The sequence below is a fragment of the Zonotrichia leucophrys genome, chromosome 9, assembly GCF_028769735.1.
Source record: "Zonotrichia leucophrys gambelii isolate GWCS_2022_RI chromosome 9, RI_Zleu_2.0, whole genome shotgun sequence".
NCBI classification, from domain to species: Eukaryota; Metazoa; Chordata; class Aves; order Passeriformes; family Passerellidae; genus Zonotrichia; species Zonotrichia leucophrys.
Window position 1 is genome coordinate 16,905,175 of NC_088179.1, and position 27,936 is coordinate 16,933,110.

The 27,936-nt window shown below is 60.8% G+C and overlaps 3 protein-coding genes and 2 non-coding genes across 14 annotated transcripts; 4 read left to right on the forward strand and 1 right to left on the reverse strand.

The window, feature by feature from the left end:
- Positions 1-815: 815 nt before the first annotated feature.
- Positions 816-1,277, reverse strand: LOC135451859 (putative per-hexamer repeat protein 5). The gene has a single exon (XM_064721444.1). It carries the CDS (start codon positions 1,275-1,277, stop codon positions 816-818), a length of 462 nt encoding a protein of 153 aa, XP_064577514.1.
- PSMD2 (proteasome 26S subunit ubiquitin receptor, non-ATPase 2) lies at positions 1,236-8,488 on the forward strand. Of its 2 annotated transcripts, none has more exons than XM_064721688.1 (21): positions 1,236-1,410; positions 2,146-2,202; positions 2,571-2,735; positions 2,977-3,098; positions 3,471-3,695; positions 3,798-3,956; positions 4,227-4,371; positions 4,555-4,615; positions 4,875-5,021; positions 5,194-5,300; positions 5,689-5,816; positions 5,896-5,983; positions 6,305-6,467; positions 6,550-6,651; positions 6,739-6,884; positions 7,052-7,135; positions 7,267-7,435; positions 7,533-7,627; positions 7,795-7,921; positions 8,011-8,129; positions 8,210-8,488. In XM_064721688.1, the coding sequence occupies exons 1-21, from the start codon at positions 1,276-1,278 to the stop codon at positions 8,390-8,392; spliced, it is 2,727 nt and encodes a 908-aa protein (XP_064577758.1). In that variant the 5' UTR covers positions 1,236-1,275; the 3' UTR covers positions 8,393-8,488. The 2 variants fall into 2 exon arrangements, with proteins under 2 accessions (XP_064577758.1, XP_064577759.1); XM_064721689.1 differs by lacking the exon at positions 1,236-1,410 and adding an exon at positions 1,603-1,708.
- A 1,147-nt stretch (positions 8,489-9,635) lies between these two features.
- Positions 9,636-27,814, forward strand: EIF4G1 (eukaryotic translation initiation factor 4 gamma 1). 9 transcript variants are annotated; one of them, XM_064720537.1, is made up of 35 exons: positions 9,636-9,750; positions 10,805-10,865; positions 12,118-12,226; positions 12,324-12,410; positions 12,710-12,742; positions 13,324-13,344; positions 13,869-14,042; positions 14,392-14,491; positions 16,219-16,331; positions 17,380-17,472; positions 17,553-17,619; positions 17,992-18,873; positions 19,794-19,882; positions 20,085-20,271; positions 20,638-20,771; positions 21,026-21,163; positions 21,355-21,528; positions 21,608-21,805; positions 22,067-22,213; positions 22,307-22,543; positions 22,624-22,728; positions 23,139-23,292; positions 23,398-23,495; positions 23,599-23,701; positions 23,821-23,923; positions 24,522-24,778; positions 24,871-24,986; positions 25,141-25,313; positions 25,447-25,572; positions 25,656-25,737; positions 25,953-26,051; positions 26,166-26,300; positions 26,389-26,470; positions 26,545-26,685; positions 26,801-27,814. In XM_064720537.1, exons 3-35 carry the CDS (start codon positions 12,152-12,154, stop codon positions 26,980-26,982), a joined length of 4,905 nt encoding a protein of 1,634 aa, XP_064576607.1. In that variant the 5' UTR covers positions 9,636-9,750; positions 10,805-10,865; positions 12,118-12,151; the 3' UTR covers positions 26,983-27,814. The 9 variants fall into 9 exon arrangements, with proteins under 9 accessions (XP_064576607.1, XP_064576609.1, XP_064576610.1 ...); XM_064720539.1 differs by having other exon boundaries at positions 23,833-23,923; XM_064720540.1 differs by having other exon boundaries at positions 21,044-21,163.
- LOC135452009 (small nucleolar RNA SNORD66) lies at positions 19,927-20,003 on the forward strand. Its single transcript, XR_010441515.1, has one exon. It is a non-coding gene; the product is annotated as a small nucleolar RNA SNORD66 (small nucleolar RNA).
- LOC135452010 (small nucleolar RNA SNORD66) lies at positions 21,206-21,280 on the forward strand. The gene has a single exon (XR_010441516.1). It is a non-coding gene; the product is annotated as a small nucleolar RNA SNORD66 (small nucleolar RNA).
- Positions 27,815-27,936: the final 122 nt, after the last annotated feature.

Below are 27,936 nucleotides of genomic sequence, written 5' to 3' on the forward strand. Positions count from 1 at the left end.
TGCTTCGACACGCGGGCTCACCCCTGCGCAGCACCCGCACAGCTGGATGGGTGCACACACGCACACGGACAGCCCGTCCCCGGCACCCCTACAGCTGGATGGATGTACACACGTACACCGACAGCCCGTCCCCGGTACCCAAAGGACGGCACCCCGATGGCACCCTTAGGCCCGTGCCACAGCACACGCACCCAGGGGCGCACAGCCGTGCTCAGAGCCTTGGCAGTGGGCAAGGAGAAGGCCGGGGCTGTGCACAGCTTCACATCCTGCCTCTATAGTTCCTAGCGCTGTGTGACCGCCTGTCCGGGACAGGGCGGCCCCGCAGGGCACCCGCTCCGTGCCCGGGGTGCCGCTGTTCCGGGGCTGGAAGCGCTCCCCGGGGTGCCAGGGGGACAGGGTGAAGGCAGCGCCACCTGCCCCGGCTGCGGAGCCGGGGACACAGCGTGGAGGGTGTGTGTGTGAACACAGGGGCTGGGCCACCAGGCTGTCCACGGGTGTCTGTGACATGTGGGGGCCGCCGCAAGCCTGCCAGCAATGCTATTGCACTGGCCCAGCTCGGGGGGCAGCGCTGCCCGTGGCAGGGTGGTGGAGCCCCGGGTCTGCAGCTGCCAGTGCAGCGGCCGGTGCCAGCGTCAGTGCCGGTGCTGCTGTTGGTGCCAGTGTTGGTGTCAATACCGGTGTGCCACTGTCGGTACCGGTGTCAGCGTCAGTGCCGCTGTTGGTGCCAGTGCCGGTGTCAATACCGGTGTGTCCGTGTTGGTACCGGTGTTAGAGACAGTGCTGGTGCCAGTGTCGATGTCCGTGTCAGTGTCCGTCTAAGTACCGGTGTCGGTATCATTGTCAATGTCGGTACTGGTTTCAGCGTCAGTGCCGGTGTCATTGTCGGTGCTGGTACCGGTTTCAGTGTCAGTGTCGGTGCCGGTTTCAGTTTCGGTGCTGGTGTCAGTGTCGGTTTCAGTGTCGGCGCCGGTACCGTTTTCAGTGTCAGTGCCGGTACCGGTTTCAGTGTCAGTGTCGGTACTGGTTTCAGTGTCAGTGCCGGTGTCAGTGTCTGTACCGGTTTCAGTGTCAGTGCCGGTACCGGTTTCAGTGTCGGTGCCGGTACTGGTTTCAGTGTCAGTGTCGGTGTCGGTGCCGGTACCGGTATCAGTGTTGGTGTCGGTACCGGTGTCCCCGCACGTGGGTCCGCCCCGGTCTTGGCCCCGCCCCCGGCGCGCGGCGGTGCCGTCACGGCGTTGCGCAGGCGCGGTGCGGCGGAAGCACGACCGGGCGAACATGGACGCGGGCGGCGGCGGCGGGCAGAGCCGGGTGCAGGGCGGCCCCGGGGGGGGCGGCGACGAGAAACCCACGCCGCCATGGGGCCGGGACCGCCGGGACCCGCCCTCCGGGCCCGAGAAGGAGCAGGAGCTGGTGAGTGCCGCCGCGCCGCGGGCCGCCGCTGAGTCACGGCCCGTTCGGGCCCGCGTCACCGGCGGGGCAGGACGTCATCCCGCGTCACGGGGCTGGCCGGCATCCCTCCGGGAACGGGACGTCATCCCGCGTCACGGCGGCGGCCAGCATCCCTCCGGGGACTCCCTCCAGCGCGGGCATGTGACGGCAGCGAGGGGTTCCCTCCGGCGGGGCCCCGGCACGTCATGGGGTGCCCGCGTGACGCCATTGAGGGCTCCCGTTCCCGGGCAGGGGGCGCGGGGGTCTCAGAGGAGTGCTGGTGAGGGAAGCCCTGGTGTAAGCAGGCTGTGTGTGTGTGTGATACTGGGCACTGTGCAGGGATCCCCAGCACGGCGGTGACCTTGGCTCTGGGGGTCCCCGTGGGCTGGGGGACACAGTGAAGGGGCTGCTGTCAGTGCCCCAGCTGGGCTGTGACCTGACGTGCCCCTCTATGTGGGGTTGTTTTCATACAGCGCAGAGGAATAGGGGAGGTGCATCTCACACCCCAGGAATGGGTGGTTTCTTAAGGAAGGTATCCCCAGTAATGTGAGCATTGCTCCACCCTGCCAGCACTGGGGCAGGGTGGTGCCCTGAGCAATGAGTGCATCACTTTGTCCTGGTAGCCCTGTGGCTTGGGGTGACATCCCTGCTGCTGTCACACTGAGACTTCCTGTGCTCTGCACCGTTAACTCTGCTTTCTCCTGTGCATTTTGGCAGTCTGAGGAGGACAAGCAGCTGCAGGATGAGCTGGAGATGCTGGTGGAGCGCCTGGGGGTGAGTCTGTGCTGTGTCCCTCAGCAAGGAGTCCTGGCCAGGATTTGACTCTGTCTGTCTCTTGCTTGTGGCTGTTCCTCGTGCAGTGGAGATGGGGGCATTTTACCTTGAGTGGGATGGGCCCCTGCTTGTCTGCTGTGATCTGTCCCCCCAGCCTTGTTGCCTTTCTGACCTGTGCCCAAGGGACCTCTGTGTTCCTGATGAGAGAGAAGCTTTCTACCCTGCTGTGCCCTCCTTCTCCAGCTCTTGGGCTAAAGGAGGCAGCCCAGGGTGGGGGCTGTTCTGCTAAGAGCCATGGCTGTGTTTGAGGAGGGCTGGTGAGGGGGTGGCTCAGGAACCGGCCCCTGACAGGCAGCTTCCCTCTGCAGGAGAAAGACACGTCACTTTACCGTCCAGCCCTGGAGGAGCTGCGGAGGCAGATCCGCTCTTCCACCACCTCCATGACCTCTGTTCCCAAACCCCTCAAGTTCCTACGGCCCCATTATGGCAAGCTGAAGGAGATCTATGAGAACATGGCTCCAGGAGAGAACAAGGTAGAAACTCTTGGCCGCACCATCCCATGTGATTGAGGGGACAGTGCTGGGGCAGGCAGAGCCCTCTGGACTCTGGGATCTAACAGCACTCTCTGTGACTTGCTCCAGAGGGTTATAACTTGTCAGGACGGTACCTTTGCCACCTGTGGTGGTTTTCAGGCACAGGGAGGGTGTGGTGTCCCTGGCTGCCCCTGGTTCCCTGTGCCTGGCCTGTGTCTGGAGCTCTGCACTCTTTCTGCAGCGCTTTGCAGCAGATATCATTTCTGTCCTGGCCATGACCATGAGTGGGGAGCGGGAGTGTCTCAAGTACCGGCTGGTGGGCTCCCAAGAGGAGCTGGCATCCTGGGGGCATGAATACGTCAGGTAAGCCTCAGGGGGACCAGAGGGGAAGGATAAGGGCTCAGGGGAATTTCCTGGGGTGCTTTAGCTCTGGCCTGGCTGGGATGTGTCTTGACTAGCTGATCATGTGTTCAGCTGCCGCTATCACACCTGCACATGTGTCACTTCATGCTCTATTCATGATGGTTTTCGAGCTGCAGAGATCTTGCTTCTGTGGCCTCTGAAATCTCTGGTCTTAACCCTGTTTCTCCTCTGGCCTTGTCCCCCATAAAGTCTGCAGAATGCAGAGCCTCCATAAACAGTACATAATCCTGGCTAACTGGGAGCAGCTGCTCCCTGTTCTCACGGCTCAGTGAAACTGATTTTTGTAGTGGTGACGTCCCTTTGTTCCTGCAGGCACTTGGCAGGAGAGGTGGCCAAGGAGTGGCAGGAGATTGATGAAGCTGACAAGGCTCAGAGGGACACACTCCTCACCCTGGTCAAGGAGATTGTCCCCTACAACATGGCCCACAACGCAGAGCACGAGGCCTGTGACCTGCTCATGGAGATAGAGCAGATGGACATGCTGGAGAAGTACATCGATGACAATGCCTACTCCAAAGTGTGCCTCTATCTGACAAGGTGAGGGGGCTTGGCAGCCTGAGGTGCTGGACAGGGCCTGATCCCTGTTGGGCCAAGGCTGCCTGATCTGGTTGTCACCCTCATGTCTGTCTCCTCCTTAAGCTGTGTGAGCTACGTCCCAGAGCCCGAGAACTCGGCTCTCTTGCGCTGTGCCCTGGGCATCTTCCGCAAATTCAATCGCTACCCGGAAGCCCTGCGCCTGGCTCTGATGCTCAATGATGTGGAGCTGGTGGAGGACATCTTCACTTCCTGCAAAGATGTGTAAGCAGAGATGTTCCCTGCCCTCTGCAGCCTTTGCTCATCCTGGTGGGGCAAGGCTCCCCATTTGGGCAGAGATAGGTTGGATCTGTCACTGTTAAAGGTGTCTGGGGGTTTGGATTGAGACTCTTGTCCCTGAAATGAGGATGGGCAGGAGTGGGTCATGTCTGTATGCCCTGGGCAGGGCAGGTTGGCTCACTGCTTGGTGAACCTGTGTTTGTGCTGGGGCTTGCTGGGTTCTGGGCACTCAGGAAACCCCTCCCCTCTGCACAGAGTTGTCCAGAAGCAGATGGCCTTTATGCTGGGCCGCCATGGGGTCTTCCTGGAGCTGAACGAGGATGTGGAGGAGTATGAGGACTTAACAGAGATCATGTCCAATGTCCAGCTCAACAGCAATTTCTTGGCCTTAGCCAGAGAGGTGAGTGTCCCAGCCTGGAAAAGCACCCTGGGCTACCTCCAGCTGTGGCTGCCTGGCTGCCAGGCTCTGTGGCAAGATTTGAGAAGAAATCCATCATCCCTGTGATTTGGGCTCCTCTTGGAGAGGTTGCCATTGTAGGATGTGCTGGCCGGGTGGTAACCTCCTTCTCCCTTGTCTTTGCAGCTGGACATCATGGAGCCCAAAGTGCCAGATGATATTTATAAAACCCACCTGGAGAATAACCGTAAGGGCTTGTGTTGTGGTTTTTATCATCCCTGCCTGTGTGGAGTTCTTGAGGCTGCCAAGCACCTCTGAGCCTGTGTGGTCAGATGTGTATCTGAGGGGGTGGATGGCCTGCCCATGGTCTCTGGCCTGTGGATCTGGGCTTCTCTTTCCTGCTGGTGATGGAGACGGGTCCTCGTTCCTATGATGTGGGATGGCTGCATGTTGAGGGCTGGCAGGGCTTCTGTTGCTGCTTTCCTCACCCTGTCATTGTTCCACAGGGTTTGGGGGAAGTGGTTCCCAAGTGGACTCAGCCCGGATGAATTTGGCCTCCTCCTTTGTGAACGGCTTTGTGAATGCTGCCTTTGGACAGGACAAGCTGCTGACAGATGATGGCAATAAATGGTTGTACAAGAACAAGGACCATGGTGAGTTAGCAGGCTGGGCAGGGCTGGAGGTGCCTCTAGGCTTGGGGTTACCACCCTGTCCCTTTTGGGGTAAGGGTGGCTGAGCTGGCCTATGTCCCTGGCTCTACCGCAAGCCCCACACAGGGCACATCAGTTCAGGCCTGATGAGGGCCTTTCTTCCCTGGAACCACAGGGATGCTGAGTGCTGCAGCCTCGCTGGGCACAATCCTGCTGTGGGACGTGGACGGGGGGCTCACACAGATCGACAAGTACCTGTACTCCTCAGAGGATTACATCAAGGTCAGTGACAGATCCTGGCTCTGTGTCTGTGTGGGGCAGTCCTGCTGTGAGCTGGGTGTGCACCTGGCTGGGAAATGGTCCTTGCTTTGGTCCCCTGTGGAGCTCAGCTCCTGCACAGAGAACGGTTGGATGCCCTGTGTCCCAGGCTTTTGAGCAGCTCACAGTGAGGTGCTGGTCTCTTGGGGACTGCCTGAAGCATCCTGGGGGCTCCCCTTGTCACACAGCTATGAGCTTTGGAATTCTCACCTTGATCCAGGGTGGCGTTGCCCACTTCATACCAACTTGGCCATCCTGGGGGAGGGGTGTGATGTGTGAGGTGACATCAGTCACTGGCTGGCAGGGAGCTTTGTGTTGGTGGCTAGTGTGTGACAATGCTTCTGCCTTGCAGTCTGGAGCCCTCCTGGCCTGTGGCATCGTCAACTCAGGGGTGAAAAATGAGTGTGACCCTGCCCTGGCCCTCCTGTCTGACTATGTCCTCCACAACAGCAACACCATGAGGATTGGAGCCATTTTTGGGTAAGGGCCTGGCCCCAGCCTCCCCGTGCTGCACAGGGTGGTGCAGCTCCTCCCTCACACCCCTGTGCACTCTCTGCAGGCTGGGACTGGCTTATGCAGGCTCCAACCGCGAGGATGTCCTGACTTTGCTACTGCCTGTCATGGGAGACTCCAAGTCCAGCATGGAGGTAGGGCATGAGGCAGGGTTTGCCTGTGATTCCTGCTTCTCCATCCCGTGCCCCAGAGCTCCTGAGAATACAGGCACTGTCCTGCAGCCAGCTTGAGCTCCAAGAGCAAGGCCACATGTCCTTGCTCAGCACTGACCCTATTTTCCTTATCTGAGCTGCTGCCACAATGGGATTACAGCAGATTTAGGAGGGTAGGAAACCATCAGGTCTTGCAGTAGCCCAGATTTTCATAGAAAGTGGAGGCCAAGGGTACCTAGTGCTATAGGCCAGCTTACTCTGAGCTGTCCCTGTGTATGACATGGCTCTTTTCCCCATCACTAGGTGGCTGGTGTGACTGCCCTGGCCTGTGGGATGATATCAGTGGGTTCCTGCAATGGGGATGTCACCTCCACTATCCTCCAGACCATCATGGAGAAATCAGAGACAGAACTGAAGGATACCTACGCCCGGTGGCTGCCACTTGGGCTGGGCTTGAACCACTTGGGTAAGGCTGGGCAGTGCCAGTGGCTCATGGGGTGGGAGCATCCCTCCATGCTGTCCTTTAACCACTATGCTTTCCTTGACAGGGAAGGGAGAGGCAATTGAGGCCATCTTGGCAGCGCTGGAGGTGGTGTCGGAGCCGTTCCGCAGCTTTGCCAACACGCTGGTGGATATCTGTGCTTATGCGGGTGAGTTGGGCTGGTCGAGGTGAGGGGAGGCAGGAGCAGCTCCAGGGTCCTCTGCCTGCTGATCCTGGCACTCCACTTTCTGCCCAGGCTCAGGGAATGTCTTGAAGGTGCAACAGCTCCTGCACATCTGCAGTGAGCATTTTGACTCCAAGGAGAAAGAGGAAGACAAGGACAAAAAGGACAAGAAAGAGAAGGAGAAGAAAGAGAGCTCAGCAGACATGGGTGCTCACCAGGTGGGGAAATGTGGGCTGGGGTTTGTGTGCCTGGAGCAGGAACTGGCTTTGGAAGGGTTCCTAAGGCCCTTCCCCCTAGGCCTTGGGTGGGCCCAGAGGCTTAAGAGCTTGGGTGTTGGGCTGGGTGCTCTGTGCCTGGCGCTCAGGGCCTGTGTCCCCCCCTGCAGGGCGTGGCGGTGCTGGGGATCGCGCTCATTGCCATGGGCGAGGAGATCGGGGCGGAGATGGGCCTGCGCACCTTCGGCCACCTGGTGAGTGACACCAGGGGGACAGCACAGAGCCGGGAAAGGACGTCGGAATAGAAACTGGGTACTGCCTCACATCTCAGTAGGCCTTGCTGCGCTGGGTGATCTGAGTCTAACACCCCCTCCCCTCTGTGCAGCTGCGGTACGGGGAGCCCACCCTCCGCCGGGCTGTGCCCCTGGCGCTGGCTCTTATCTCAGTCTCCAACCCCCGGCTCAACATCCTTGATACCCTCAGCAAGTTCTCCCACGACGCTGACCCTGAGGTCTCCTACAACTCCATCTTTGCCATGGGCATGGTGGGCAGTGGTAAGCCTGGGGACAGCCTGGTTTGGGGTTTGTTTGGGGGGAAAGGTGGGAGACCTGTGCCTTGTACACTCCTCTGCCTGCACCTCCTTGTCCCCAGGTACCAACAACGCCCGGCTGGCAGCAATGCTGCGGCAGCTGGCCCAGTACCACGCCAAAGACCCCAACAACCTCTTCATGGTGCGGTTGGCCCAGGTGATGATACTGTGCTCACTGCTTGTGTGTGGAAGGGGAAGTTTGGGGTCCCTGCCCTGGGTGTGGGAGGAGAGTGGTGTCCTGGGGGTGTCACCCTCTCCTGAGGGCAGGGCTGGGAGTCCCAGGTTACTCCATCGCTCTTTTATGTACTTTCTCTGCCACACCAGGGCCTGACTCATCTGGGCAAGGGGACACTCACCCTATGCCCATACCACAGTGATCGCCAGCTCATGAGCCAGGTGGCTGTGGCTGGGCTGCTGACCGTCCTCGTGTCCTTCCTGGATGTGCGCAACAGTGAGTGCTGCTGGCTCTGTCCCCCCAGTTCTCTCCCTGCCCTGCAGCGTGGGCATTGCTCAGCCCCTTTATTTCTGTCTTCCCTCCAGTTATCCTGGGCAAGTCCCACTACATTCTCTATGGCCTCGTTGCTGCCATGCAGCCCCGCATGCTGGTCACCTTCGATGAGGAGCTGCGGCCTCTGCCCGTGTCGGTTCGGGTAGGACAGGTAAGGGGCAGCCAGGGCTGGGGAGGGGCTGTGCTGATGTCCCTCTGTGTCCCTGGCATTGATCTCACTCTCTCTCTCAGGCTGTGGATGTGGTGGGCCAGGCAGGCAAGCCCAAAACCATCACTGGCTTCCAGACTCACACAACCCCAGTGCTGCTGGCACATGGAGAGCGGGCAGAGCTGGCCACAGAGGAGCACGTGCCTGTGACGCCCATCCTGGAGGGATTTGTTATCCTACGCAAGAACCCCAACTACGACGTTTGAGCCAAGGGGAAACTGGGGGGTGGGTAGGTGGTTTGGGAGGGGAGGGAAAAACCCTAGTTTGTTTTTGTTACTGAGAGTCAAGGAAATAAACTATGTGGAGACTAGTGCTGCCCTCTTCTTCTTGCACTGGGAGTGTGGGGTGGGCTTTCATCCTTTTGGGTGTGCCTGTGGCCCATGGAGGCTGTGCACAGTGCAGATCCCAACATGCAGGGCATGAACACAGAGTTGTGGGGTGCCATGGGTGCTCCATGGCTTCAGCATCCAGCAGTGCCCTGTGTGTGTGCCTGGCACAGCCACGTGCTCAGAGTGTGCGACCCCTTTAGCCCAGCATGGCCTGTCCCTGCCTGGCTCTGCCCTCCTGGGGGGTCTTGGCTGGCAGCTCCCAACTTTCAACTGCCCTGCCAGATGTGCTGGACTCTGCCATCATTTGGTGCTGCTCCAGAGCTGACATTGGGGTTAAAAGCAGTCAGGGAGGTGGGGACAGAAGCCACATGGAAAGTATTTTTAGCGAAGAGGAAAGCCCCTGCCCTGTTTCCAAAAGTGACAGTGTCTGACACCTGCTGTGTCCCAGCTGGGTGAACACGGGAGGCTGTGTCTGGGTGGGAGTGGGGTGCTGAGTACCAAAGGGAGGGGGCTGAATGCAGGGCCGGGGTAAGGTGCTGCATCCTGCGGGGTGCAGGGTGGGGGACCCTGTGGGTGTGAGGTGCTGGGTGGGCTCTGGGCGAGTGCAGCTCCTGGCCGGCAAATCCCACATCAGAGCAGACCCTGGGTGGGTGCATGTCCCGGGAAGGTGCCGGTGCACGAGGGTGCATCACGGATGTGGCCAGGGTTGGATTGAGCACGAGTGGGTGCCCGCTGGGGCAATGTCAAGTTCTGGGTGAGGCCGGGTCCCAGTGGTGCCAAGCACCGAATGGGTGCGGGCGCCGCTGGTGCCGGTCCCTGGGTGGCTGTGGGACGCTAGTGGTGTCAGGCCCCTGGTGAGCGTGCGTCCCGACCGGTGCCGGGTGCGCCCACTGCCCTCGTGACCCTGCACGGGGCGCGCGGCGGCGGGACGGGACGGCACGGCGGGCGTGGCCGCGGGGATGGGGCGTAGCCGTGCGGCCCCCGGCCCTCTCCGGGCCGCCCGGGCCTCGCCCCGCCCCGTCACGTGACCGCGGCAGCGCAACGTGCGGGCGGGGGCGGGGCCCGGCGCGGCTCCGGGCGTGGCAGCCCCGCCCCCGTGCGCCCCTCCCCCTCGGCGGCGGCCGCGGGCGCGCGGCCTCGCGGCCCCGCCCCCTGCGCGCGGCGCGGCTCCGGAAATGGTCGTGCTGCGCTGCGCTGCGGCTGCGTCGGGCCGCGCGCGCTGAAGGAGACTGAAGGTAACGGGCGGGGGCGGGGCGGGCGCGCGCCCCGCGGGGGGGGTGGGGGGGCGCCGGTACCGGGGCCGCGCGTGCCGCCCTATTCCTCCCCCTTCCCCGGGCTTCGCTTCGCCGGGCCTTGTCGCGCCGCCGCCGCCGCCACCACGTGGGTGCCGCCCCGCCGCCGCCACCCCCCTTCCCACACCCTGTCCCGTGCTTCGCTCCGCTGCTGCGCCGGGCCCCCCGCTCGTCCCGATGGTCCCCACGTCCCGGTGATCCCGCGGCGGCCGCGTCCGTCCGCGCCCACGTGCTGGCCGGTGCGCCCCGCCGCCGCTGCCGCCGCCGCACACGTGCTCCCGGCGCCGCGCCCGCCTAGGCCCGGCGCCGCCGCCGCATGTGTTGTGAGCAATGCCGCCCCCGCCCCACCGGGACCGGCCTCTCGTGCCGCCGCCGGTGCCCGCGGGGCCGCGGTTGCGGCCGGCAGTGACACGTGTCCTTGGCAGAGGCCGCCGCCGCCGCGGGGGGGAGCGGGGCCGCCGGATGCCGCACCGGGCACCGCACCGCGCCCTCCCGCCGCCGTGATGGTGGTGCCGCCGCCCCGGGACGGAGCCGGCCGCAGCCGCCGGTTTGGCCGCCGCCTCGGCCTGGGGGCGAGGCCGCGCTTGGGCCTGGCGGGGCCGACCGCTCTCGGGCCACGGCCGCGGCCTGTCCCAGCTCCGCCGTCGGTGATTCTTGTCTTGTCCCCCAATCCCCCGTGCGTTCCTGCCTCCCCGAACTGCTACTTCCGTCCCCCGGCCCCTCAGTCGGACCGAGCTGGGCCTTCCCGGAGTCCCCCCCGGGCCGGGACCCCCCGCCCCGTCGGCGGGCCCAGCACAGGCCGCGGCCCGGCCGCTCCCGGCGCAGGAGAGGCGGCCGCGACTCCGATTACAAACAGCCGCGCGGGGCCCCGTTGTCCCCCCGGGGACGGAACCCGCATTCCCCGGCCCTGCTGGGCTACCCGGGCCAGTGCGAAGCCGGGGCCAGGCCGGGCTCCCCCCGCGGGGCCCGGCTTGATCTCTCTTTCTCTCTCTCCCAGTCAGTCGGATGAACGGTCTCTGCAGGCCCGCTCAGCCGGCCCAGGTTTTTCCCGCGGGGGGGTGAGTATCCTGCTCGCTCCTGGTTGTGTTTGGTGGAGGAGGCCAGGTCTGGCTGTCCCCGGGTGTCCCTGTCCCCTGTGAGACAATCCTCCCCCTCTCTTTAGGGGTGATTGTTCTCAAGGCCTAGCTAAGCTGGCTCAGGTACGGGCTGTCCGTGCCGGGTGCTTGGGTCGCCGGTGAGAAGGGGCCCGGGGAGAGCACTGGGGGTGCAACCCAGCCCCTGCCACCTCCTGAAACACTGGCAGGGCCCATCTCCGCTGGCTTGTGGCTCGGGGGATCCCTGGGATGGGGTGGCACCCCCAGCGCAGCCCTGGGGGGATTGGGGTACCCCATTTCCCAGTGTTGGTGGGACGTGTCTGGCAGTGCCCGCAGCGGGGCTGGGGGCCGGCAGTGCTGACGCGTCCCGGCGTCAGATTACAGGAGGCACCAGGGCCGCTCCCTTGGGTATCTGGCCGGCAGCGGGCTCACTGGGTGCCGCAGGGTGCAGGGGACCCCCGGCAGTGTGCGGGGTACTGCCTCTCCTCCCTGCCCCGGCGGCCTTTGCACTGGGGCGGGGAGAGCGGCGCTGGCTGCCAAGTCCTTCCTGGGACAGCCGGGAGGGTGTCCGGCCTGCCTGGGTGCTGGCGGTGCCGGGGGGCTGCAGACTCCCCTGGGCAGGGCAGTGGGCAGGAGTGTCGGGGGCGTGGGGGGACGAGGGAGCTGCTCCCTGCCTTCCCTGGTAGGCGTTTGTGGTGTGCGCCGGGGACCTGGCGCCACCGGCAGGAACAGGTTTGGCCGGCCGGGGGAAGCGCTTAGTAGGTCAGCCGGGGTGGAGCTGGGCACGGCTGACGCCGGGGTGCTGCCGGCCCACCCAGCCCCCCGGAGTTAGTGGTGGCCTGGGCGCTGGTGCCCAGTTTTGTGTAGGGCCCAGACAGGCTTTGTGGGGTCACCTTGGGTGGGTCAGTCCTGCTGGTGGGCATGGCTGGGTTTGGGGCATGATGAAGGGTCTGCTCTGAAGGGTGTGAGGACCTGCCCAGGCTGGGTGACTTGGCAGTACCTACCCCATCTTCCCCATGGCCCAGTGGGGCAGGAGGAGGTGGCTGGGGGTCCGTGCCTTGGTGGGATGCTGTCTGTGGGGCATGGCTGATGCCTGGCTTTACAATGGTAGGCTGTGGGGCTGGAGATTTGCAGATTTTAGTGCTGACATGGACAGGAGACAGATGCCTGGGGTGTTGCCATCTCCAGCTTATGCCCACTGTCCCTGTTCCTGCAGATAGCGAGGGGATCCTTATGCACAACCCCATGAAATGAACAAAGCTCCACAGCCCACAGGAGGAGCCCCGACTGCCCCGCACCCTGCCCCTTCTCCCGGACTGCCGCAGGTAACTGTCCCCTGCAGGGCTGGGGGACCCAGCTTTGCCACCCCAGTTGGTGCCAAGGGCGGTGGTACCATCTCTTTCCCTCCCTGCCTTCTTCCAGCCGACGTTCCCACCTGGTCAGACGGCACCTGTGGTTTTTAACCCGGCACCGACCTCACAAATGAATACGCCTTCTCAGCCGCGCCAGGTAAGGATTTTGTCCAGAGCTGCAGAGGGTGGTAAGGGGTATCCAGCAGCTTTCTGCTTCCTGGCCGAGTAGCCCACACTGCCATGGAACCCAGGGGTGTTAGGAGCAATGTGGTGCCCCTCGGGCCTGGTGTGTGCCTGTGAAGGGGGAATGAGCCCATGGTCTGGACCACGACTGCCATCTGAGGACCTCCTGGCCCTGGGGTGGGAGGGCAGTCGCCTCCAATGAGGATGCCCACAGAGTGACTGCTTTTCTCTCCTTCCTCCCCTGCCCCAAACCTCCCTTTCCTCCTCTCTCAGTTTCCAGCAGGGCCTCGGGCTATTCACCAGCAGGTACTAACCCGCTTCCCCTGCCCTGCATGCTGAACACCCTTCCCCGACACTGCACAGAAACACTCACCTTGGGCATGAAGGGGCTGGGGAGCATGTGGGGACCCTGGACTCTGGGGAAAGTGCGGGATGCCTGCTCGACTTTGGGTAGGTTTCTCTGCAGTGTCTCCCCAATTCCCTCCTTGCATGAAGCCTGCAGCATGTGGCTGTGCCTGTGCTAACTCCAGCCCAGGCTGTTGCTTCTGCCTGTGCCCTTCCTCATCTCCCTCTTCTTCCCTGCTTTGCTTGGTCTCCCAACGCCCTGCAGTGGTGTGCAAGGCTCTGGGTTCCATCAGCCCTCTTGTGTGGAGGAGCTGTTGGGGACAGATCTGGTGACATCCTTGGCTGTGTGTCTGGGAGCTCATCAGACCCATCCCTGCCCCTTGGAAGGTCCCTAGAAGGGATCTCAGTATATTTGGGATATGGGCACAGAGCACAGGACTCCCTGACTTCTTGTCCGTTCCTCTGCTATCCCTGTCCCAGTGCCAGTAACTCCTGTCTCTCTCTTTCCCCCTTTCCCTCTGTATGCGTGCGCTTGCTAACAGGGAGGATTCAGGTCTCTTCAGGTAACTCTTTCTCCTTGCCCCGGGGGTTGCGTGCGCGGACCCTTCCTTGTCCACTCGTTGTGGGGCTGGAGCTGCTGCTCCCGGGGATGCTTTTGCCCGGCAGACAAGCTGGGTCGGGATGAGCGGCATTGGCCGGGGTGGGAATGCGGAGCTCCACATGTTGTCCGGCTCCGGCATGGCGGGACTACAGGTCCCAGCATCCCCCGCGAGCCGGTGCAGAGCACGCCGGGACCCGCCGCCGCCGAGCTGCGTGCGGCCGTGGCCGGCCCCGGGCGCTGGAGCTGCCGGCCCCGGGAGGGCTGGGCCGGGGCCGCGCCGGGCATGAGCTGGGTCGGGTGGACCCAGGCGGCCCCGCAGGTGCGTGGGGACAGGATGGTGCCGGGGCGGGGGGTGGCCTTGCAGGCTGCCGAGGCGGTGCTGCGTGCCGGCAGCGTGGGGAGGGGCTGGTGTCTCCCCCCGAGTGCGGTGGTGGCAGACGAAGGTGCTGGAGCTCCTGCTGACGCTGTGCCCCATCTCTCCCCAAGCATTTCTACCAGAACAGGGCACAGCCTCCTGCCAGTGCGTCCCGCGTGCAGAGTAACACGACGGCTCGGCCCGGCCCTCCTGCCCATGTGTATCCAGCTGCTTCCCAGGTGATGATGATACCCTCCCAGATATCCTACACACCTTCCCAAGGAGCCTATTACATTCCCGGACAGGTGAGGACGATGCTTTGGGCTCTGGGGGGTGGGGTTGGGATGGGCACCGGCGGGAGGTGTTGCCTGGACTTGGAGCCCAGGTCTGTTCTGGCGGGGTGGAGGGGGTCCTGAGACTCTGAGCACCCACTGATTTGAGCAGGGTGCTGCTGGCTCTGTAGAGATGCGGCAGGCAGTACTGGTCCCCTCCCCAACAGTTCTCAGAGCCACCTGGTATCTGCTCTACCTTTGTCCTGCTCACTGCCCTGGTGTACAACTAGTTCACAGTCAGGTTTGGGGTTACATCAGTGTTTTGGGGGTATGTCCGTGCTCTGCAGGGGCCATAACTGACTTATTTTCTTTCCTCTTGCAGGGTCGCTCCACGTATGTTGTCCCGACCCAACAGTACCCGGTCCAACCTGGCGCCCCTAGTTTTTATCCTGGAGCCAGCCCCACAGAGTTCGGGACTTACGGTACAGACAGAGGGGTTGCTCTGCTCCCCAGTGCTCTTTCAGTCCCAGCACATCCCTGTTTTTTTTTACTCCCCTGGCCTCTGTGTGTCCCTCTGAGCTGAACACAGCTGACTGGAGCTGACTCTGTGACCCCATTGTAGTTTTGGGGGACAGTTCCTTGTTGCCCAGCAGCACATCATGTCCCGCTGGTCCATTTGTACCAGTCCACCCACCCCTGTCCTTTTCCAAATTGGGGCTGTTTAATATTTAACTCTGCTGGCGGAGGGCTGGGGCAGACTTTATCCCCTGCTCCCCCTCACTTGCTGTCAGGGTGGTGAGCAGTTCAGTGCTTGCTGACCCCCCTCAGCTCCTGCTCCCCAGCCGGGGTGCTCCATGCCTGCCCCCTCCTGGTGCTTGGGGAGTGCGATGTGAGCAGCCCCTCCTCCTTCCCCCTGCTGCATGTGGCCACCCAGGCTGTGACTATATTTAGGCTTGGTTGGCCCCGGGAGGCCCAGCAGACACAGAAATGTGAGCCGAGGCCTCCGGCCTGGCCCCAGCACAGCAGCAAAGCATAACCGGGGCAGAGATGGGCTTCTCCTGAGCCAGGTACGTGCCCAGCCTCCCTCCCTGTTGTCTCAGGGCCCAGCCAGCCCCTCAGAGGAGGGAGGTGGCCCCTGGCTGTGGCTGTCTCCTGTGCTTGGGCCAGGACACTGCTGCACCTTTGTGCACTGAGCACAGCCCTGGGACATGCTATAGGTATCTCTGTGAGGTTCTAGGATGGGTGTACCCCCAGCTTCTGCTTTGGGGCTGCTGTGGCTCTTCCTGGGGAAGCTGGCAGCACTTGCCTCTTGCCCACAGGACTGGTAGAGTGACCTAACATGGTGTGACCCTTGACAAATGAATCAAATTGGTTCTCCTGTCTGGTCCTCAGGGCTAGGCAGCTCAGGGTCTCCTTCCTTTCCCCCATGCCCAGCCCATCCTGACGTGTGAGGCCCATTCAGCGTCCCTGTGAGTCCCCCAAGCAAAGGGAGGGTCCCTGACTCAGAGATGAGGCAGTCACCAGAGCACCTTGGTTGACTTTCAGGGTCAGTGCAGCAGGGAAGGTGCTGGAGCCAGAGGGGGCCAGGACCCAATTGTGCCTGTCCCAGCACACCCGTATCCCTGTGGCACTGCTCCGGGGTGATGCTCATGGATGCCCTGGGAGTGGAGCACCTCTTGAGGGCTGTGACAGCCCTGGATGGGGTCCAGCTCTGCCTCTGTCCCTCAGCACAGCTCCTTGCTCTGGCTGGGCTCTCCAGGGACTCGGGCTGCATGGGGAGCCTGAGCCCCTCAGCCTGGGTGTGAATGGAGGCTGCCTGGTGCCGCCCTCGGGCTGGTGCTGGCCCTATGGAGATAAGGGCGCAGGCAGGAAGGCGGCCACCGGCAGAGCCGGGACGCCTGTACCTGACATGGCCGAGTGTCCAGGCAGGGCTCTCTGGTGTGGAGCTGGTGGGCACGGTGGATGCCTGCGGGGCCTGGCTGGGCGTGGGGGTGGCGCGGGGACGCTCTCTGCTTCACAGGGAAGGAATTCGGTCAGGCCTGTCAGGCGGGTTGGGACAATCCAGGCCGGATGCGATGGGGGTTCGCAGCAGAGCAGTGAGGGCTCTCCGGGCTCCTGACAGACCCCTGTGTTTGGGAGATCAGGGAGTCTTCAGGACAGGCTTGGAGAATCTGGCTTGGCTGCTCTGACGCTCTCTCCTCTCCTTCAGCGGGCGCGTACTACCCGGCGCAGGGGGTGCAGCAGTTCTCAGCGGGGGTCCCCACTGCCCAGGTCATTGTGAGCCAGCAACCACCGATCCCCCCAAAACGAGAGCGCAAGACGGTAAGGAGCCATCTGCCTCCAGGCGTGGATGGGGGTGCTTGTGTGCGAGAGGGTGTGCTCGTGTGCAGGAGGGGGATGGTGTCAGCCCCGGGCGCTGGTGGTGTGTGGGATGGGACGTGGTGCAGCATGCCAGGGAAAAGGGTTGGCACAGGGCTGTGTCCCCACAGGCTGGAGGGCTTAGCAAGGGAACTGGGGTGCACGGTGGGTGCTGGCGACCTTGGTCGTCCCGGCGGGCAGCGTTGTGCTGAGTCACAGCTCCCGGGAGGGCGGGGGTGCCGCGGCTGCCAACTGCTGTCTGCTCCCGGAGATGCCGGTGCTCAGAGGCCTCGCATGGGGCCTATTTATAGCGGGGAGCCGGTGGCTGCCGGCATGGCCCTGTGCTGGGAGGCAGGGGGTGCCACTGGGAGGTGGGATGCCGGCATTTTCTCATCAGAGATGGGTTGAGCTCTGCACTTGGTGTTCTGGTAGTAGGTCGTGTTCAGAAGATAGAACAAGGTTCCTGGCTGCGCTGTCCCCTGCACTGTAGTCCCAGCCAGACCCACGTGTACCCCTCCAGTCACCTCACAGCTGGGTGCCCTGTAGCTCGTGCTGCACCCATGACATGGGGCACGTGAGGCTGTGGGCATATAGGGTGTGCCTGGGGTGACACAGAGCTCACTGTGGTTTCTGTGTGCTGAGGTTAGTCCTCTGTATTGTCCCTAAATGAGGGGGTTCTTGCAGCCCCTGTGCTAGCACAGTGTTGTATTGGGGTCCCCTCACTTCTGGAGATGGGCACTGGCCTGGGGACCTGCTGGCTCCAGCTGTGTTGCAGTTACTTGGAAGGCAGTGGAACAGGCGAGTGTCTGTGGGACACTGTGCCCTCTGGTTGAGAGGATGTGGATTGTTCCCCAAACTGCGTGGCCAGGACAGGCACTGCAGTGAATGAACCTTCCTTTTCCCTTTGGAGAAGGGTGTCCTGTGGGGTGTTAGGCTCACGGAAAGGAGGTGGCCCGTGTGTTGTCCTGCATTCTGCCAACAGCTTCCTCACTGTGCTCTGATTCTTGGACAGATCCGAATACGAGACCCCAACCAAGGTGGCAAAGACATTACAGAAGAAATTATGTCTGGAGCAAGGACCTCATCCACCCCCACTCCTCCACAGGTAAGTGGACCCTCTGACTTCGCAGCTGTGGCAGCGGGAAGTGCACATGGCCCTGTTCAACTCCCTCTTTGCCCCCTCAGGCTGGAAGCGGTTTGGAGCCCCAGGCCAATGGAGAGACCCCCCATGTAGCAGTTATTGTCCGGCCCGGTAAGTGCCCGTGCCAGGACTGGCTGTGCCAGCTGGCATGGCTGCAGCAAGGTTCCCCTGGTGTTGGCACTGCAGGATGTGAAATGCCAGCCCCACTGTTCCTTGATTCTCTTGACTGTTGTGGGGTCAGAGGCCATCCCTGCATACCTGGGGACCTGTGTCCCCATGTTGGATCCAGGAGAGTTTACGGGGGCTGTGTACTCATCTCAGCTGTCCTCTGGGCACTGGAGGACCCCTGTTGTCCCCATCCCCCATTTGTGATGTGGCTTGGCAAATCTGTCCCTGTGTCTCCTGAAGATAGAGGGATCTGGGGAGGAATGTGGGATGAGTAGGGAATCAGAGAGTCATCCATTAATGTCATCCACCTTGCAGATGACCGCCCGAAGCCTGCGCTGGTGGTGAGCAAGCCCGTCTCCCTGGAGCCCAGCAAATCGGCATCCCCGTCTCCTCCCCCTCCCCTGATCCCCGAGGTGGAGCCCGTGGTGCTCTCGCCCGTGACGCTGGTGCCAATGGAGCCTCCTGTGGACACGGACACGAAAGCGGAGCAGGGCGAGGCGCCACCTGACCCGCAAAAGACGTTAAGCGCCATCACTACAGTGCCAGGGGCTGCGGAGCTGCCCCTTGTGCCCGCGCCCAACATGGACACGGTGGCTGCGGGGCAGGAGGAGGAAGAGGAGGGGGAAGTTGCTATTTCCCTCCCGGAGCCCACCCTGCAGGAGCCTGTGCCCCCCGAGGTGCCGCCGGTGCCCGTTGTTCCCTCGATGCCAGCCGTGCCCCCGGTGCCGGCTGCGCCGTCGCCACCGCCCGTTGTACCACAGGCCCCTGAAGCGCCTGCCAAACCTGCCTCCCCCAGTCCCCCTCCACCCCGGGAAGAGCCCTGCCCCGAGACCACTGCTGAGGCCAATGGGGTTTTGGAGGAGACGCCTGAGACGGTCCCTGAGGCGCCTGTGTGCCAGCCAGTGCCGGTCTCTGAGCCGGTGCCTGTGCCCACCCTGGACTCCCCCGTTGCCCAGCCTGAAGAGCTGCCCCTACCCAATGGTGTGGAGGGCACCAGCAAAGCGGAGCCGAGTGAGGAGCAGCCCGAGTCAGATGTCAGTCCCATCTCAGAGCCTGAGGAGCCAGCCCAGCCTGGCACCCCTGCCTCCCCACCTGCAGAGGAGGAGGAGGAAGAGGGCGAAGGCCCTGGTGAGACCCAGGAGCGAAGCTTGAGCCCAGCCCCTGCCCCTTCGCAGATCTCGGAGGCGACCGCGCAAGGTTGGGAATGCTGGGCTGCAGGGTGCCCCAGGGTGGGTGGTGGGGGGCATCGCATGGCATGAGGTACAGGGAGGGTGTTGGAGATGTGGTTAGGGATACAGGATGTGTAGGTATGGAATGCTGAAGGGGACAAGGTGGATGGTGGGATCAGGGAGGTGTCTGGGGAGTACATCTATATGGTGATGTATGGGGTGGGCATAGAGGGCTGTGTGTGGGGGATGTCACAGGGAATGGAAGTGTGTTTTATATGATGTTTTATGCAGGGGTGTAGGGTGATGTATCAGGGTTGTATCTGAGGATTGTCCCCAGTTGTTAAGGACACTGGGAGGTGGCAGGTTGGCAGGGAAGATGTAGGGCATGCTGTGTAGGGGTATGCAAGTACATAGGGGTGATTGAGGAAAGTGGGGTGCCCTGGGGATGTGTTAGGGTTTCTCTTTTTTTCTCTAAGCATCCTGCACAGGAGTGTTGGGGTTACATAGGAGTGATGGGTTTTATGGAGTGCCTTGGGCAGGGATACAGGGGTGCTCTAGGAGGGCAACCTCAGGGTAGATAATTTCTGGGAAGCACATGTAAGGGCTGGTGTGTAGGGGTGCCAGGGAGGGGGGAGTGTGTATGGGAACAGAGATTTGTATGGGAGTGTCCCTGTAAAGGAGTAGAGCAGTGTCTGCAGGGATCCTCTGACAGGATGGGGAGCACACACTCGGGCAGTGATGTGGATGGGACACTTCGATGAGGCACATGGTAAATCAGGGTGTGTTTGGGGATGGGGGCTGTTATGGGGTGGCAGGACCACATCCTTGTGGCTGCATCTTGAAGCTCACCTGCTGTTACTGGGGCCTTGCTGGTGACCCCATAGCTATTGTCAGGGTGCCGGGGACTGGGAGGGTTCCTGTCTTTCACCTTCCTGCCTCTCCTCCCAGTCGCCATGTCGGTGCCAAAGAAGAAACGAAGGATGAAGGAGCTGAACAAGAAGGAGGCAGTAGGTGATTTGCTGGATGCCTTTAAAGAGGTGAGTGTCCTGGGGTGTCTGGGGATCACCCTGTGTCCCATCTCCTCCTGTGATGAACTCTGCTTTGTGCCATCGTGTCTGGGCCACTGATGCTCTGTGATGGTAATGAGGATCTGAGGTGGGGTGGACACTGAGGAGTGGGGTGAAGGGGACAGGAACAGGCTCATGTGGGTGACTGCTGTCTCTGTCCCCTCTGCTGCAGTCTCAGACTGGTGATAGTGCCTCGGAGGCAGAGAACAAGCCCCCCGTGTCTGCCCCTGCTAGTGAAGCAGAGGATGTGGCTCCTGCGCGTCCACAGGAGGAGTCTGAAGAGACGTGGGAGGAGAAGGAAGACAAGTTGGCCCCGGAGAAGGGCAAGGCTGCTGGCCAGAAGTATGGCTACAAGGAAGGTAAGCTGTGCCTGGGCACAGTCCTCTGCTGGCAGCCACCTCCTCTGGACCCAGCAGTAAGGAAGGTGTGGGTGGCATGGTCCCTGTGTCCTAAATTTTACATTCTCCTCCCATCTTGTCCCCAAGCTTGGCATGGGATGGGAAACAGAGTTCCCAGCATAAGGGTCTAGGCAGGAGGCAGGGACCTGGTGGAATCAGGCTTTCTAAGCATGCATGGTTTTGCTCATGGTGTACTAGCCTGGGACAGTTCTGTGGTTGTCTGTATCTCACCTTGCTTGTCCCTGTGTGGACCCAGACCCACCACAGCTCAGAGTGGAGAATATGGGACAGGCCACATCAGAGTGTCCCTCTTGCCCCTCACTGCAGAGCAATGGAAGCCATTGAACCCTGAGGAGAAGAAGCGATATGACCGGGAGTTCCTGCTGGGCTTCCAGTTCATCTTTGCCAGCATGCAGAAACCTGAGGGGCTGCCCCAGATCACAGATGTGGTGCTGGACAAGGTCGGTGCGGCCCTGGAAATTGGGGAATTGTGGGTGGTGGTTAGGTGGGGATCTGGCTCCTCTTTGTGCCTTGGGAAGGTGGGGCAGAGACTTCACTTTTGTGCTCAGGGTCTTGTTGCTGCATTTGCAGTGACCTTTGAGCCTGGGTTTGGTGGGTGTGGGGGCACCTCTGGGGCCTTTTTTCCAGTTCCTTGTCCCGGCGCTGAGGCTGGGGGATGGATCCATCCCGCTCCTCTGCCCCCGGGCATCCTCAGCCGTGTGTACCTTCGCAGGCCAACAAGACCCCACTGCGGCCAATCGACCCCATCCGCATCAATAGCATGAACTGCAGCCCTGACTTCACCCCCTCCTTCGCCAACCTTGGCCGGCCTGTCATGGGCAACCGGGGCCTGGTGAGTATCCCCTCACTTCATTCCTGCCGTCCTGCTCTGCCTCTCTGTGATGATCAAGCTTTCGAGCCGCTGTGTCTGGGCCACTGATGTCCATGATGGAGTTGAGGATCTGAGTAGGTGGACTGGAGGCTTCTGGGAGCCAGCTCACATGGTCCCAGAGCAGAGAGCTGAGTTTCTTCTCCGTGTGTCAGCCCTCAGGGTTGGGTCCCCGCCGCTCCCAGCCAAGTCAGAGGAAGGAGCCCCGCAAAATCATTGCAACTGTGTCCCTCAATGAGGATGTCAAGCTGAACAAGGCCGAGAAGGCCTGGAAACCCAGCAGCAAACGTGCTTCCGAGGAGGAGGATCCTGAGAATATCAAGACACAGGTGGGAGCTGGAGTGGGCAGGTAGTCAGAGGGCCTGGGGGAAAGGTTCCCAGCTCTTGCTGACCCTGTTGCCCTTGCAGGAACTGCTCCGCCGTGTCCGCAGCATCCTCAACAAGCTGACACCCCAGATGTTCCAGCAACTGATGAAGCAGGTGATGGAGTTGTCCATCGACACGGAGGAGCGGCTCAAGGGTGTCATCGACCTCGTCTTCGAGAAGGCCATCTCGGAGCCAAACTTCTCTGTTGCCTATGCTAACATGTGCCGTTGCCTTATGGGGGTGAGCAGAAGCTGGGTGGTCTCCTGTTGAGCAGGCAAGGTTTTTTTGGCCATCTCAGCTGAACTTAGTAGTGTGCAGGTCCTTCCATGTGGAGTGGGGAAACTGGAGTGTGTGGATGAAGGACCGTATTCAGAGTCTCAGCAGGGCATCACAGTGTTGTAGGGTGGCTTTTCCCTGATTTGAGTAATGCCACCTTATTTGCCCAGCTTTTGGGGGAGACACAACTCATGCTCTTTCTCTGGGTTGTACCTCTCCCTGCAGCTTAAAGTGCCCACAACAGACAAGCCCACAGTGACTGTGAACTTCCGCAAGCTGCTGCTCAACCGCTGCCAGAAGGAGTTTGAGAAGGACAAGGATGATGATGAGATCTTTGAGAAGCGGCAGAAAGAGATGGATGATGCCAGTGCTGTAAGTTGTGGTGGGAGTCTGCTCTGAGGGTTGGCATGGGTGTCCTTGGCTTGGCTCTGTGCCCTGAACTGGCCTGTTGTGCTTTTCGTGCAGCCCGAGGAGAAGGCGCGTATGAAGGATGAGCTGGAGGAGGCGCGGGACAAGGCCCGCCGACGATCCCTGGGCAACATCAAGTTCATTGGAGAGCTCTTCAAACTGAAGATGTTGACAGAGGCCATTATGCATGACTGCGTGGTGAAGCTGCTCAAAAACCACGATGAAGAGTCTCTTGAGTGCCTTTGCCGCCTGCTTACGACTATTGGCAAGGACTTGGACTTTGAGAAAGCCAAGGTACTCCTTGCCCTGCCCTACCTTGCTTGCTCTTCCCTTGCCTTTAGGAGGGATGTGACCATGGCTCTGTCCCTCTATAGCCCAGGATGGACCAGTACTTCAATCAGATGGAGAAGATCATCAAAGAGAAAAAGACATCGTCCCGAATCCGTTTCATGCTGCAGGATGTGATTGACCTAAGACGGGTAAGGTTGATGGAATGCAGTTGCCTGGGGACTGTCCTCCATCTGCTGCTTGGTCCCTTGGAGCTGCTGGCCTATGTCCTCTGAATGCCAGCACTCCATGTGTCCCCTCTATGAGAGAGGTGGGTATGTGAGCTGTGGCCAGCCCCAGAGACACCATGCTAGCCCCTGCTCTTGGTTATCATGGTAGTGGTAGTGGGCACACAGTAATTGGCAGCTGTTTAATGCAGGGGGGCTCTGGAACCTGAGCCTTTTTGTGCCAAAAGCTGCCACAACACATGGAGAGTGGTGATGGCCCAGGCCGGAGACCAACCTGAGACTTTGAGAGTGGGGTGGCCGGGAAGGGAGAATCCCTTTCCCTCCATCTTTCAGCCGTCTCAGTTCTCTCTTCCCTCCTGCCCTGCCCTCTGCAGAATAGCTGGGTGCCGCGGCGGGGAGACCAGGGCCCCAAAACCATCGATCAGATCCACAAGGAAGCAGAGATGGAGGAGCATCGAGAACACATCAAAGTGCAGCAGCTCATGTCAAAGGACAAGAGGAGAGGACCCCCTGGGCCATCCTCTGGTGGTGAGTGTCTGGGCTTGGGGGCACTTGTTTGCTAGGAGTGGGTTGCTCCTGCTGGACTCTGCTCAAGGCTGGTCTGCACCTTATGACTGTCCCTCTTGTGCTCAGGACGCAGTAGCCTGGTTGCAGATGATGGCTGGAACACGGTGCCCATCAGCAAGGGCAACCGGCCCATTGACACCAGCCGGTTAACAAAGATCACCAAGGTGAGGCTGGGCATGTGGTGGGGCAGCCGAGCTGGCTGCCTGGCCTGGGTCATGCCTTGGTGGGGGATCAGGCCTGACTGTCTCCCTCTCTCTCCACCTGCAGCCTGGATCCATTGACTCCAATAACCAGCTCTTTGCACCGGGTGGGCGGCTGAGCTGGGGCAAAGGCAGCAGCGGGGGGTCTGGCGCGAAGCCCGCAGATTCAGGTAGGCAGTGTGGGACTGGCTGGGTGCTGTGGGACAGAGTGGGAGGGGTGATCTTTCCCCTGGCAGTTCCTCTACCAGGGAGTTGCCGAACTCTGAGACTTCCCTCTTTTCACGCCCAGCATCTGATTCAGGGCGACCAGCCACGAGCACCTTGAACCGCTTCTCAGCGCTCCAGCAGTCAATGCCTGCCGAGAGCCCAGAGTCCCGCCGTGTGGTGCAGAGGTGAGGGGCCAGCCCTGCCTTGGTGGATGGGCGTGTGGGGTTGAGGGAGAGCCCCTGATTCAGTCTTGTGGTTGATCAGTGTATAGGCAAGTTACAGTATCAATTACCCCTGTGGCAGAATGAGTCCTTGAGAGAGCTCAGAGTGGTGAATCCTTGTGGCAAGGAAGGTTGACCTCACCCTGGGTGTCCTCCCTACTGTTCAGCACTTGGGTAACCACCCCTGCGTGCTCAGTCTGGCCTGAGGGTCCTTGGATAGACATTAATGGGTGGGAGCGTGAGGTCCCCAAAGAGAGCTGGAGTTTGGATTTGTGTGGGAGAAGAGGAAAACAAGGGAGGCTTTGCCACAGTCTGCGTCAGAAGGAAGGTGTGGGTAGGACAAAGGCAGGCAGTGCTCAGCCATGCCAAGGAGCAGAGTAAAAGGAAAAGGGTATGAGTTGGGACAGGAGAGAAATAGGGAATAAGTTTTCCCCCAAGAATGGTCAAGTGCTGAAAGAGAGGTGGAGATTGGAGTGGCACAGCTTTACTTTACAGAGCTCTGCAGTCTGGGGTCAGGGACGGTGGTGATGGGTTCTTCACACTGTGTCTTTCTCTTGCCCAGGAGCAGCTCCAGCCGTGACAGGTCAGAGAAGGCTGGGGACAGAGGGGAGCGGGAGTCACGTTCGGAGAAGGGCAGCGACCGTCTAGAGCGTCTTGACCGGGGGGAGAGAGTAGACAGGAACAGATCTGCCCTCACCAAGAGGAGCTTCAGCAAAGAGACAGAGGACAGGAGCCGAGAACGGGAGAAGCAGGGCGGCCCCGAGGCCGTGCGCAAGGCTGCGAGCATGACGGAGGAACGGGACCGGAGCCGAGAGACCGGTGAGCTGGGGAGCGCTGATAGCCCAGGCTCTGGCTGCTCCTGCAGCTCTGCCTGTCCCAGGTGATGCCTCATCCTTGCTCTTCTCCTGCAGTTAAACAAGAGCCAACACCTCCTGCAACATCCACCAAGCCCGCGCTGTCGGAAGAGGAACTGGAGAAGAAATCCAAGGCGATCATAGAGGAATACCTGCACATCAATGACATGAAGGTGAGAGAAGAGCGTGGCCATGTTCCTCTGACATGCCAAATGCTCCCCTCCCTGTGTGGTAGCACTGTTGGGCAGGGTTCTGGTGGTACCTGGATGAGGATGGGGGGAGCCAGAGCTGGCTATAGGGCAGTACTGACCCCCCTTTTCCCTGCAGGAGGCCCTGCAGTGTGTGCAGGAGCTGGGCAGCCCCTCCTCGCTCTACATCTTTGTGCAAAATGGCATCGAGTCCACGCTGGAGAGGAGCACCATCTCCCGCGAGCACATGGGAGCCCTGCTCTGCCAGCTGGTGAAGGCAGGCACGCTCTCCAAGGAGCAGTACTACAAAGGGTGAGAGGCTGGGGCAGCCTGGCTTTGAATTTGGCCCTGCCTTGAGTAGGACTCAACACTGAAACATCCTGAAGTCCCTCCTAGCCAAGGGTGTGGGGACTGCTGGATCCCAACAGCTCCCTCTGCTCTTCAGGCTGCGGGAGATCTTGGAGATCGCAGAGGACATGGAGATTGACATCCCACACATCTGGCTGTACCTGGCTGAGCTCATCACACCCATCCTGCAAGAAGAAGGCATCCCCATGGAAGAGCTGTTCAGGTGAGGGCTGTGCTCCTCAGCAGAACTGGCACAGGAGTCTTCCTTGGAGCAGGTAGCTCACCCAGGTCTCTTGTGCTCCACAGGGAGATCACAAAGCCCCTGGTGCCCATTGGGAAGGCCACCACGCTGCTGGTCGAGGTGCTGGGCTTGTTGTGCAAGGGCATGGTAAGTGCATGGGGCTTGTGGCTGCTGGCTGCAGTCTCAAGGACTGGCATTCTGCCTGGGGCCAGGTGGAGATTGAACTTCCCTGCCACAAGAGAGGATGGTGAGGGGCATCCCTCTCAGTGTCTGGGCCATGTGGCTGGCATGGCCAGACCACAGTATCTTCCTCCCTGGAGATGGAGGGCATGCTGTGCTGATGCCAACTGTCTGTCCCACAGGGCCAGAAGACCGCAGGAAAGCTGTGGCGGGATGGGGGCCTGAGTTGGAAGGAATTCCTGCCTGAGGACCAGGATGTCAACAAATTTGTCACAGAGCAGGTGGGGGCTTGGTGGCAGCAAGGGGCAGAGGTGGGCCATGGGCAGACCTTGGGCAGTGTGAGAGTGGCACTCCCCTGTGCTGCCTTCAACAGCTCTCTCTGCCTGCTTCCCCAGAAATTGGAGTACACAATGGGGGACAGCTCAGACATGCCAAGCCGCAAGGAGCTGACCTCAGAGGAGCTGTGCAAGCAAATGGACAAACTGCTGAAGGAGAACCCGAACAACCAAAGAATATACGACTGGATTGAGGTGAGGGTGGGGACACAATGCCTGAGTGTCTGGAGGCTTCCTCTTGGCTCCCTCTCCAGCTCACAGTACTTTACCCTCCCCCCTCTAGGCCAACCTGAGCGAGCAGCAGGTCTCGTCCAACACGTTTATCAGGGCCCTGATGACGTCTGTGTGCCACTTGGCCATTGTCTGTGAGTACCAGGGTGAGGTGGGAGCGGGGGGGTGCCCCTGCCTGCAGTGCCGCTCTCACACCCTGTCCCTGCAGTTGAGAACCCGTACCGCGTGGACGCCATGGTCATCCGCAACCAGGCCAAGCTGCTCCAGAAGTACCTGCGGGATGAGCAGAAGGAGCTCCAGGCACTCTATGCCCTGCAAGCCTTGGTGGTGAAGTTGGACCAGCCTCCCAGTGAGTATCGTGGGTGCGGGTGGGGCAAGGAGAGGGTGGCAAATGTGTCCCCACCGCAGCAGAGTGGCCGATGGCTGGAGAATAGCAGAGGTTCCCCTTTGTCCCCCCACCCCAGACCTGCTGCGGATGTTCTTTGATGCCCTCTACGATGAGGACGTCATCAAGGAGGAGGCTTTCTACAAGTGGGAGTCCAGCAAGGACCCGGCCGAGCAGCAGGGCAAAGGGGTGGCTCTCAAATCGGTGACAGCCTTTTTCACCTGGCTCCGGGAAGCTGAGGATGAGTCGGACAACAACTGAGCAGCTGTGAGGAGGAGGAGGAAGAGGAAGGGGGGAGAGAGAGTGGGGCACCCTGGGGAGTGATTCCATCCCTTCCCACCCCTGGCCCCCATGGACTTGCTGATGCCAGGGCTGAGGGACCTGCTGTGCCCCTTGCAGCCCCCCTCTCTTTTTTTCAGTTCTCCTCTCTCTTCTTCCTCTGTCCTGGTTCTGTTTGTAAGGCCTGTACGAGTTTGTCATGATGATAATAAACAGATGCTGACTGAGGCGGTGGCTGCCATGGGTCCCCTTGGGGACCCTCCTCGCCCCCCTCCCAGTGCAGGCACACCGGGTCTCTGGGAGTGGGGCAGAGCACCCCTGGATTCACGTCATGGAGAGGGGGGGATGGGATGGGGACATATCTCTCCCCTCCTCTCCCTCCTCCTCTTTCTCCTTCCCGCCTCTTGATGAATATAGAGAGATTATATATATATAAACTTATTAAATTTGGTTTGGGGACAGGAGCGTGATTTCTCCCCCTCCCCTGTCCTCTCTCTATTCCTCCATCACTGCCTGGACCCCCTCCCCTCTATGGTTTTTAAATTTTAAATATAAATCATTCCCCCCCCAGCTCCTGCTCTGACACCTGGGGAGGGTGCCGGGGAGGAGGGGGGGTGGCCCCTTCTCTCTGGGCCAGGCTGAGTCCCCTCCACGACCCCAAAAGCCCCCATCCTCCTCCCAAACGTTTAAGGCCACAATTGGGCAAGTGACAGGGCGGCCCCCTCATCCGCGTCCCCTGTATTTATAGAGCGCCGGATGTGACGAGCCGCATGTGTAATTATTAAAACAAGGATTCAATTACTGGTCACGTGAATTTGTAAATAATTTTTTTTTTGCCTTTTTTTTTTTTTCTTTATGGAGTATTTAATTGAAGATTTAAAGGCATCTTTTCACCTTAAAACTGGAAATAAAAGAACATTGCTAAATAATGCCCCG

What these genes read in the sequence shown, in the direction of transcription:
- PSMD2 (XM_064721688.1), top strand. Translation starts at nt 1,276, where the DNA reads ATGGACGCGGGCGGCGGCGGCGGGCAGAGCCGGGTGCAGGGCGGCCCC. An exon ending in TGGCTCCAGGAGAGAACAAG is followed by an intron (nt 2,736 to 2,976) that starts GTAGAAACTCTT and finishes CTCTTTCTGCAG; the next exon opens with CGCTTTGCAGCAGATATCAT. An exon ending in TTCACTTCCTGCAAAGATGT is followed by an intron (nt 3,957 to 4,226) that starts GTAAGCAGAGAT and finishes CCCTCTGCACAG; the next exon opens with AGTTGTCCAGAAGCAGATGG.
- LOC135451859 (XM_064721444.1), bottom strand. Translation starts at nt 1,277, where the DNA reads ATGTTCGCCCGGTCGTGCTTCCGCCGCACCGCGCCTGCGCAACGCCGT.
- EIF4G1 (XM_064720537.1), top strand. Translation starts at nt 12,152, where the DNA reads ATGAACAAAGCTCCACAGCCCACAGGAGGAGCCCCGACTGCCCCGCAC. An exon ending in CTGAGAATATCAAGACACAG is followed by an intron (nt 21,529 to 21,607) that starts GTGGGAGCTGGA and finishes TTGCCCTTGCAG; the next exon opens with GAACTGCTCCGCCGTGTCCG. An exon ending in GTGCCACTTGGCCATTGTCT is followed by an intron (nt 26,471 to 26,544) that starts GTGAGTACCAGG and finishes CTGTCCCTGCAG; the next exon opens with TTGAGAACCCGTACCGCGTG.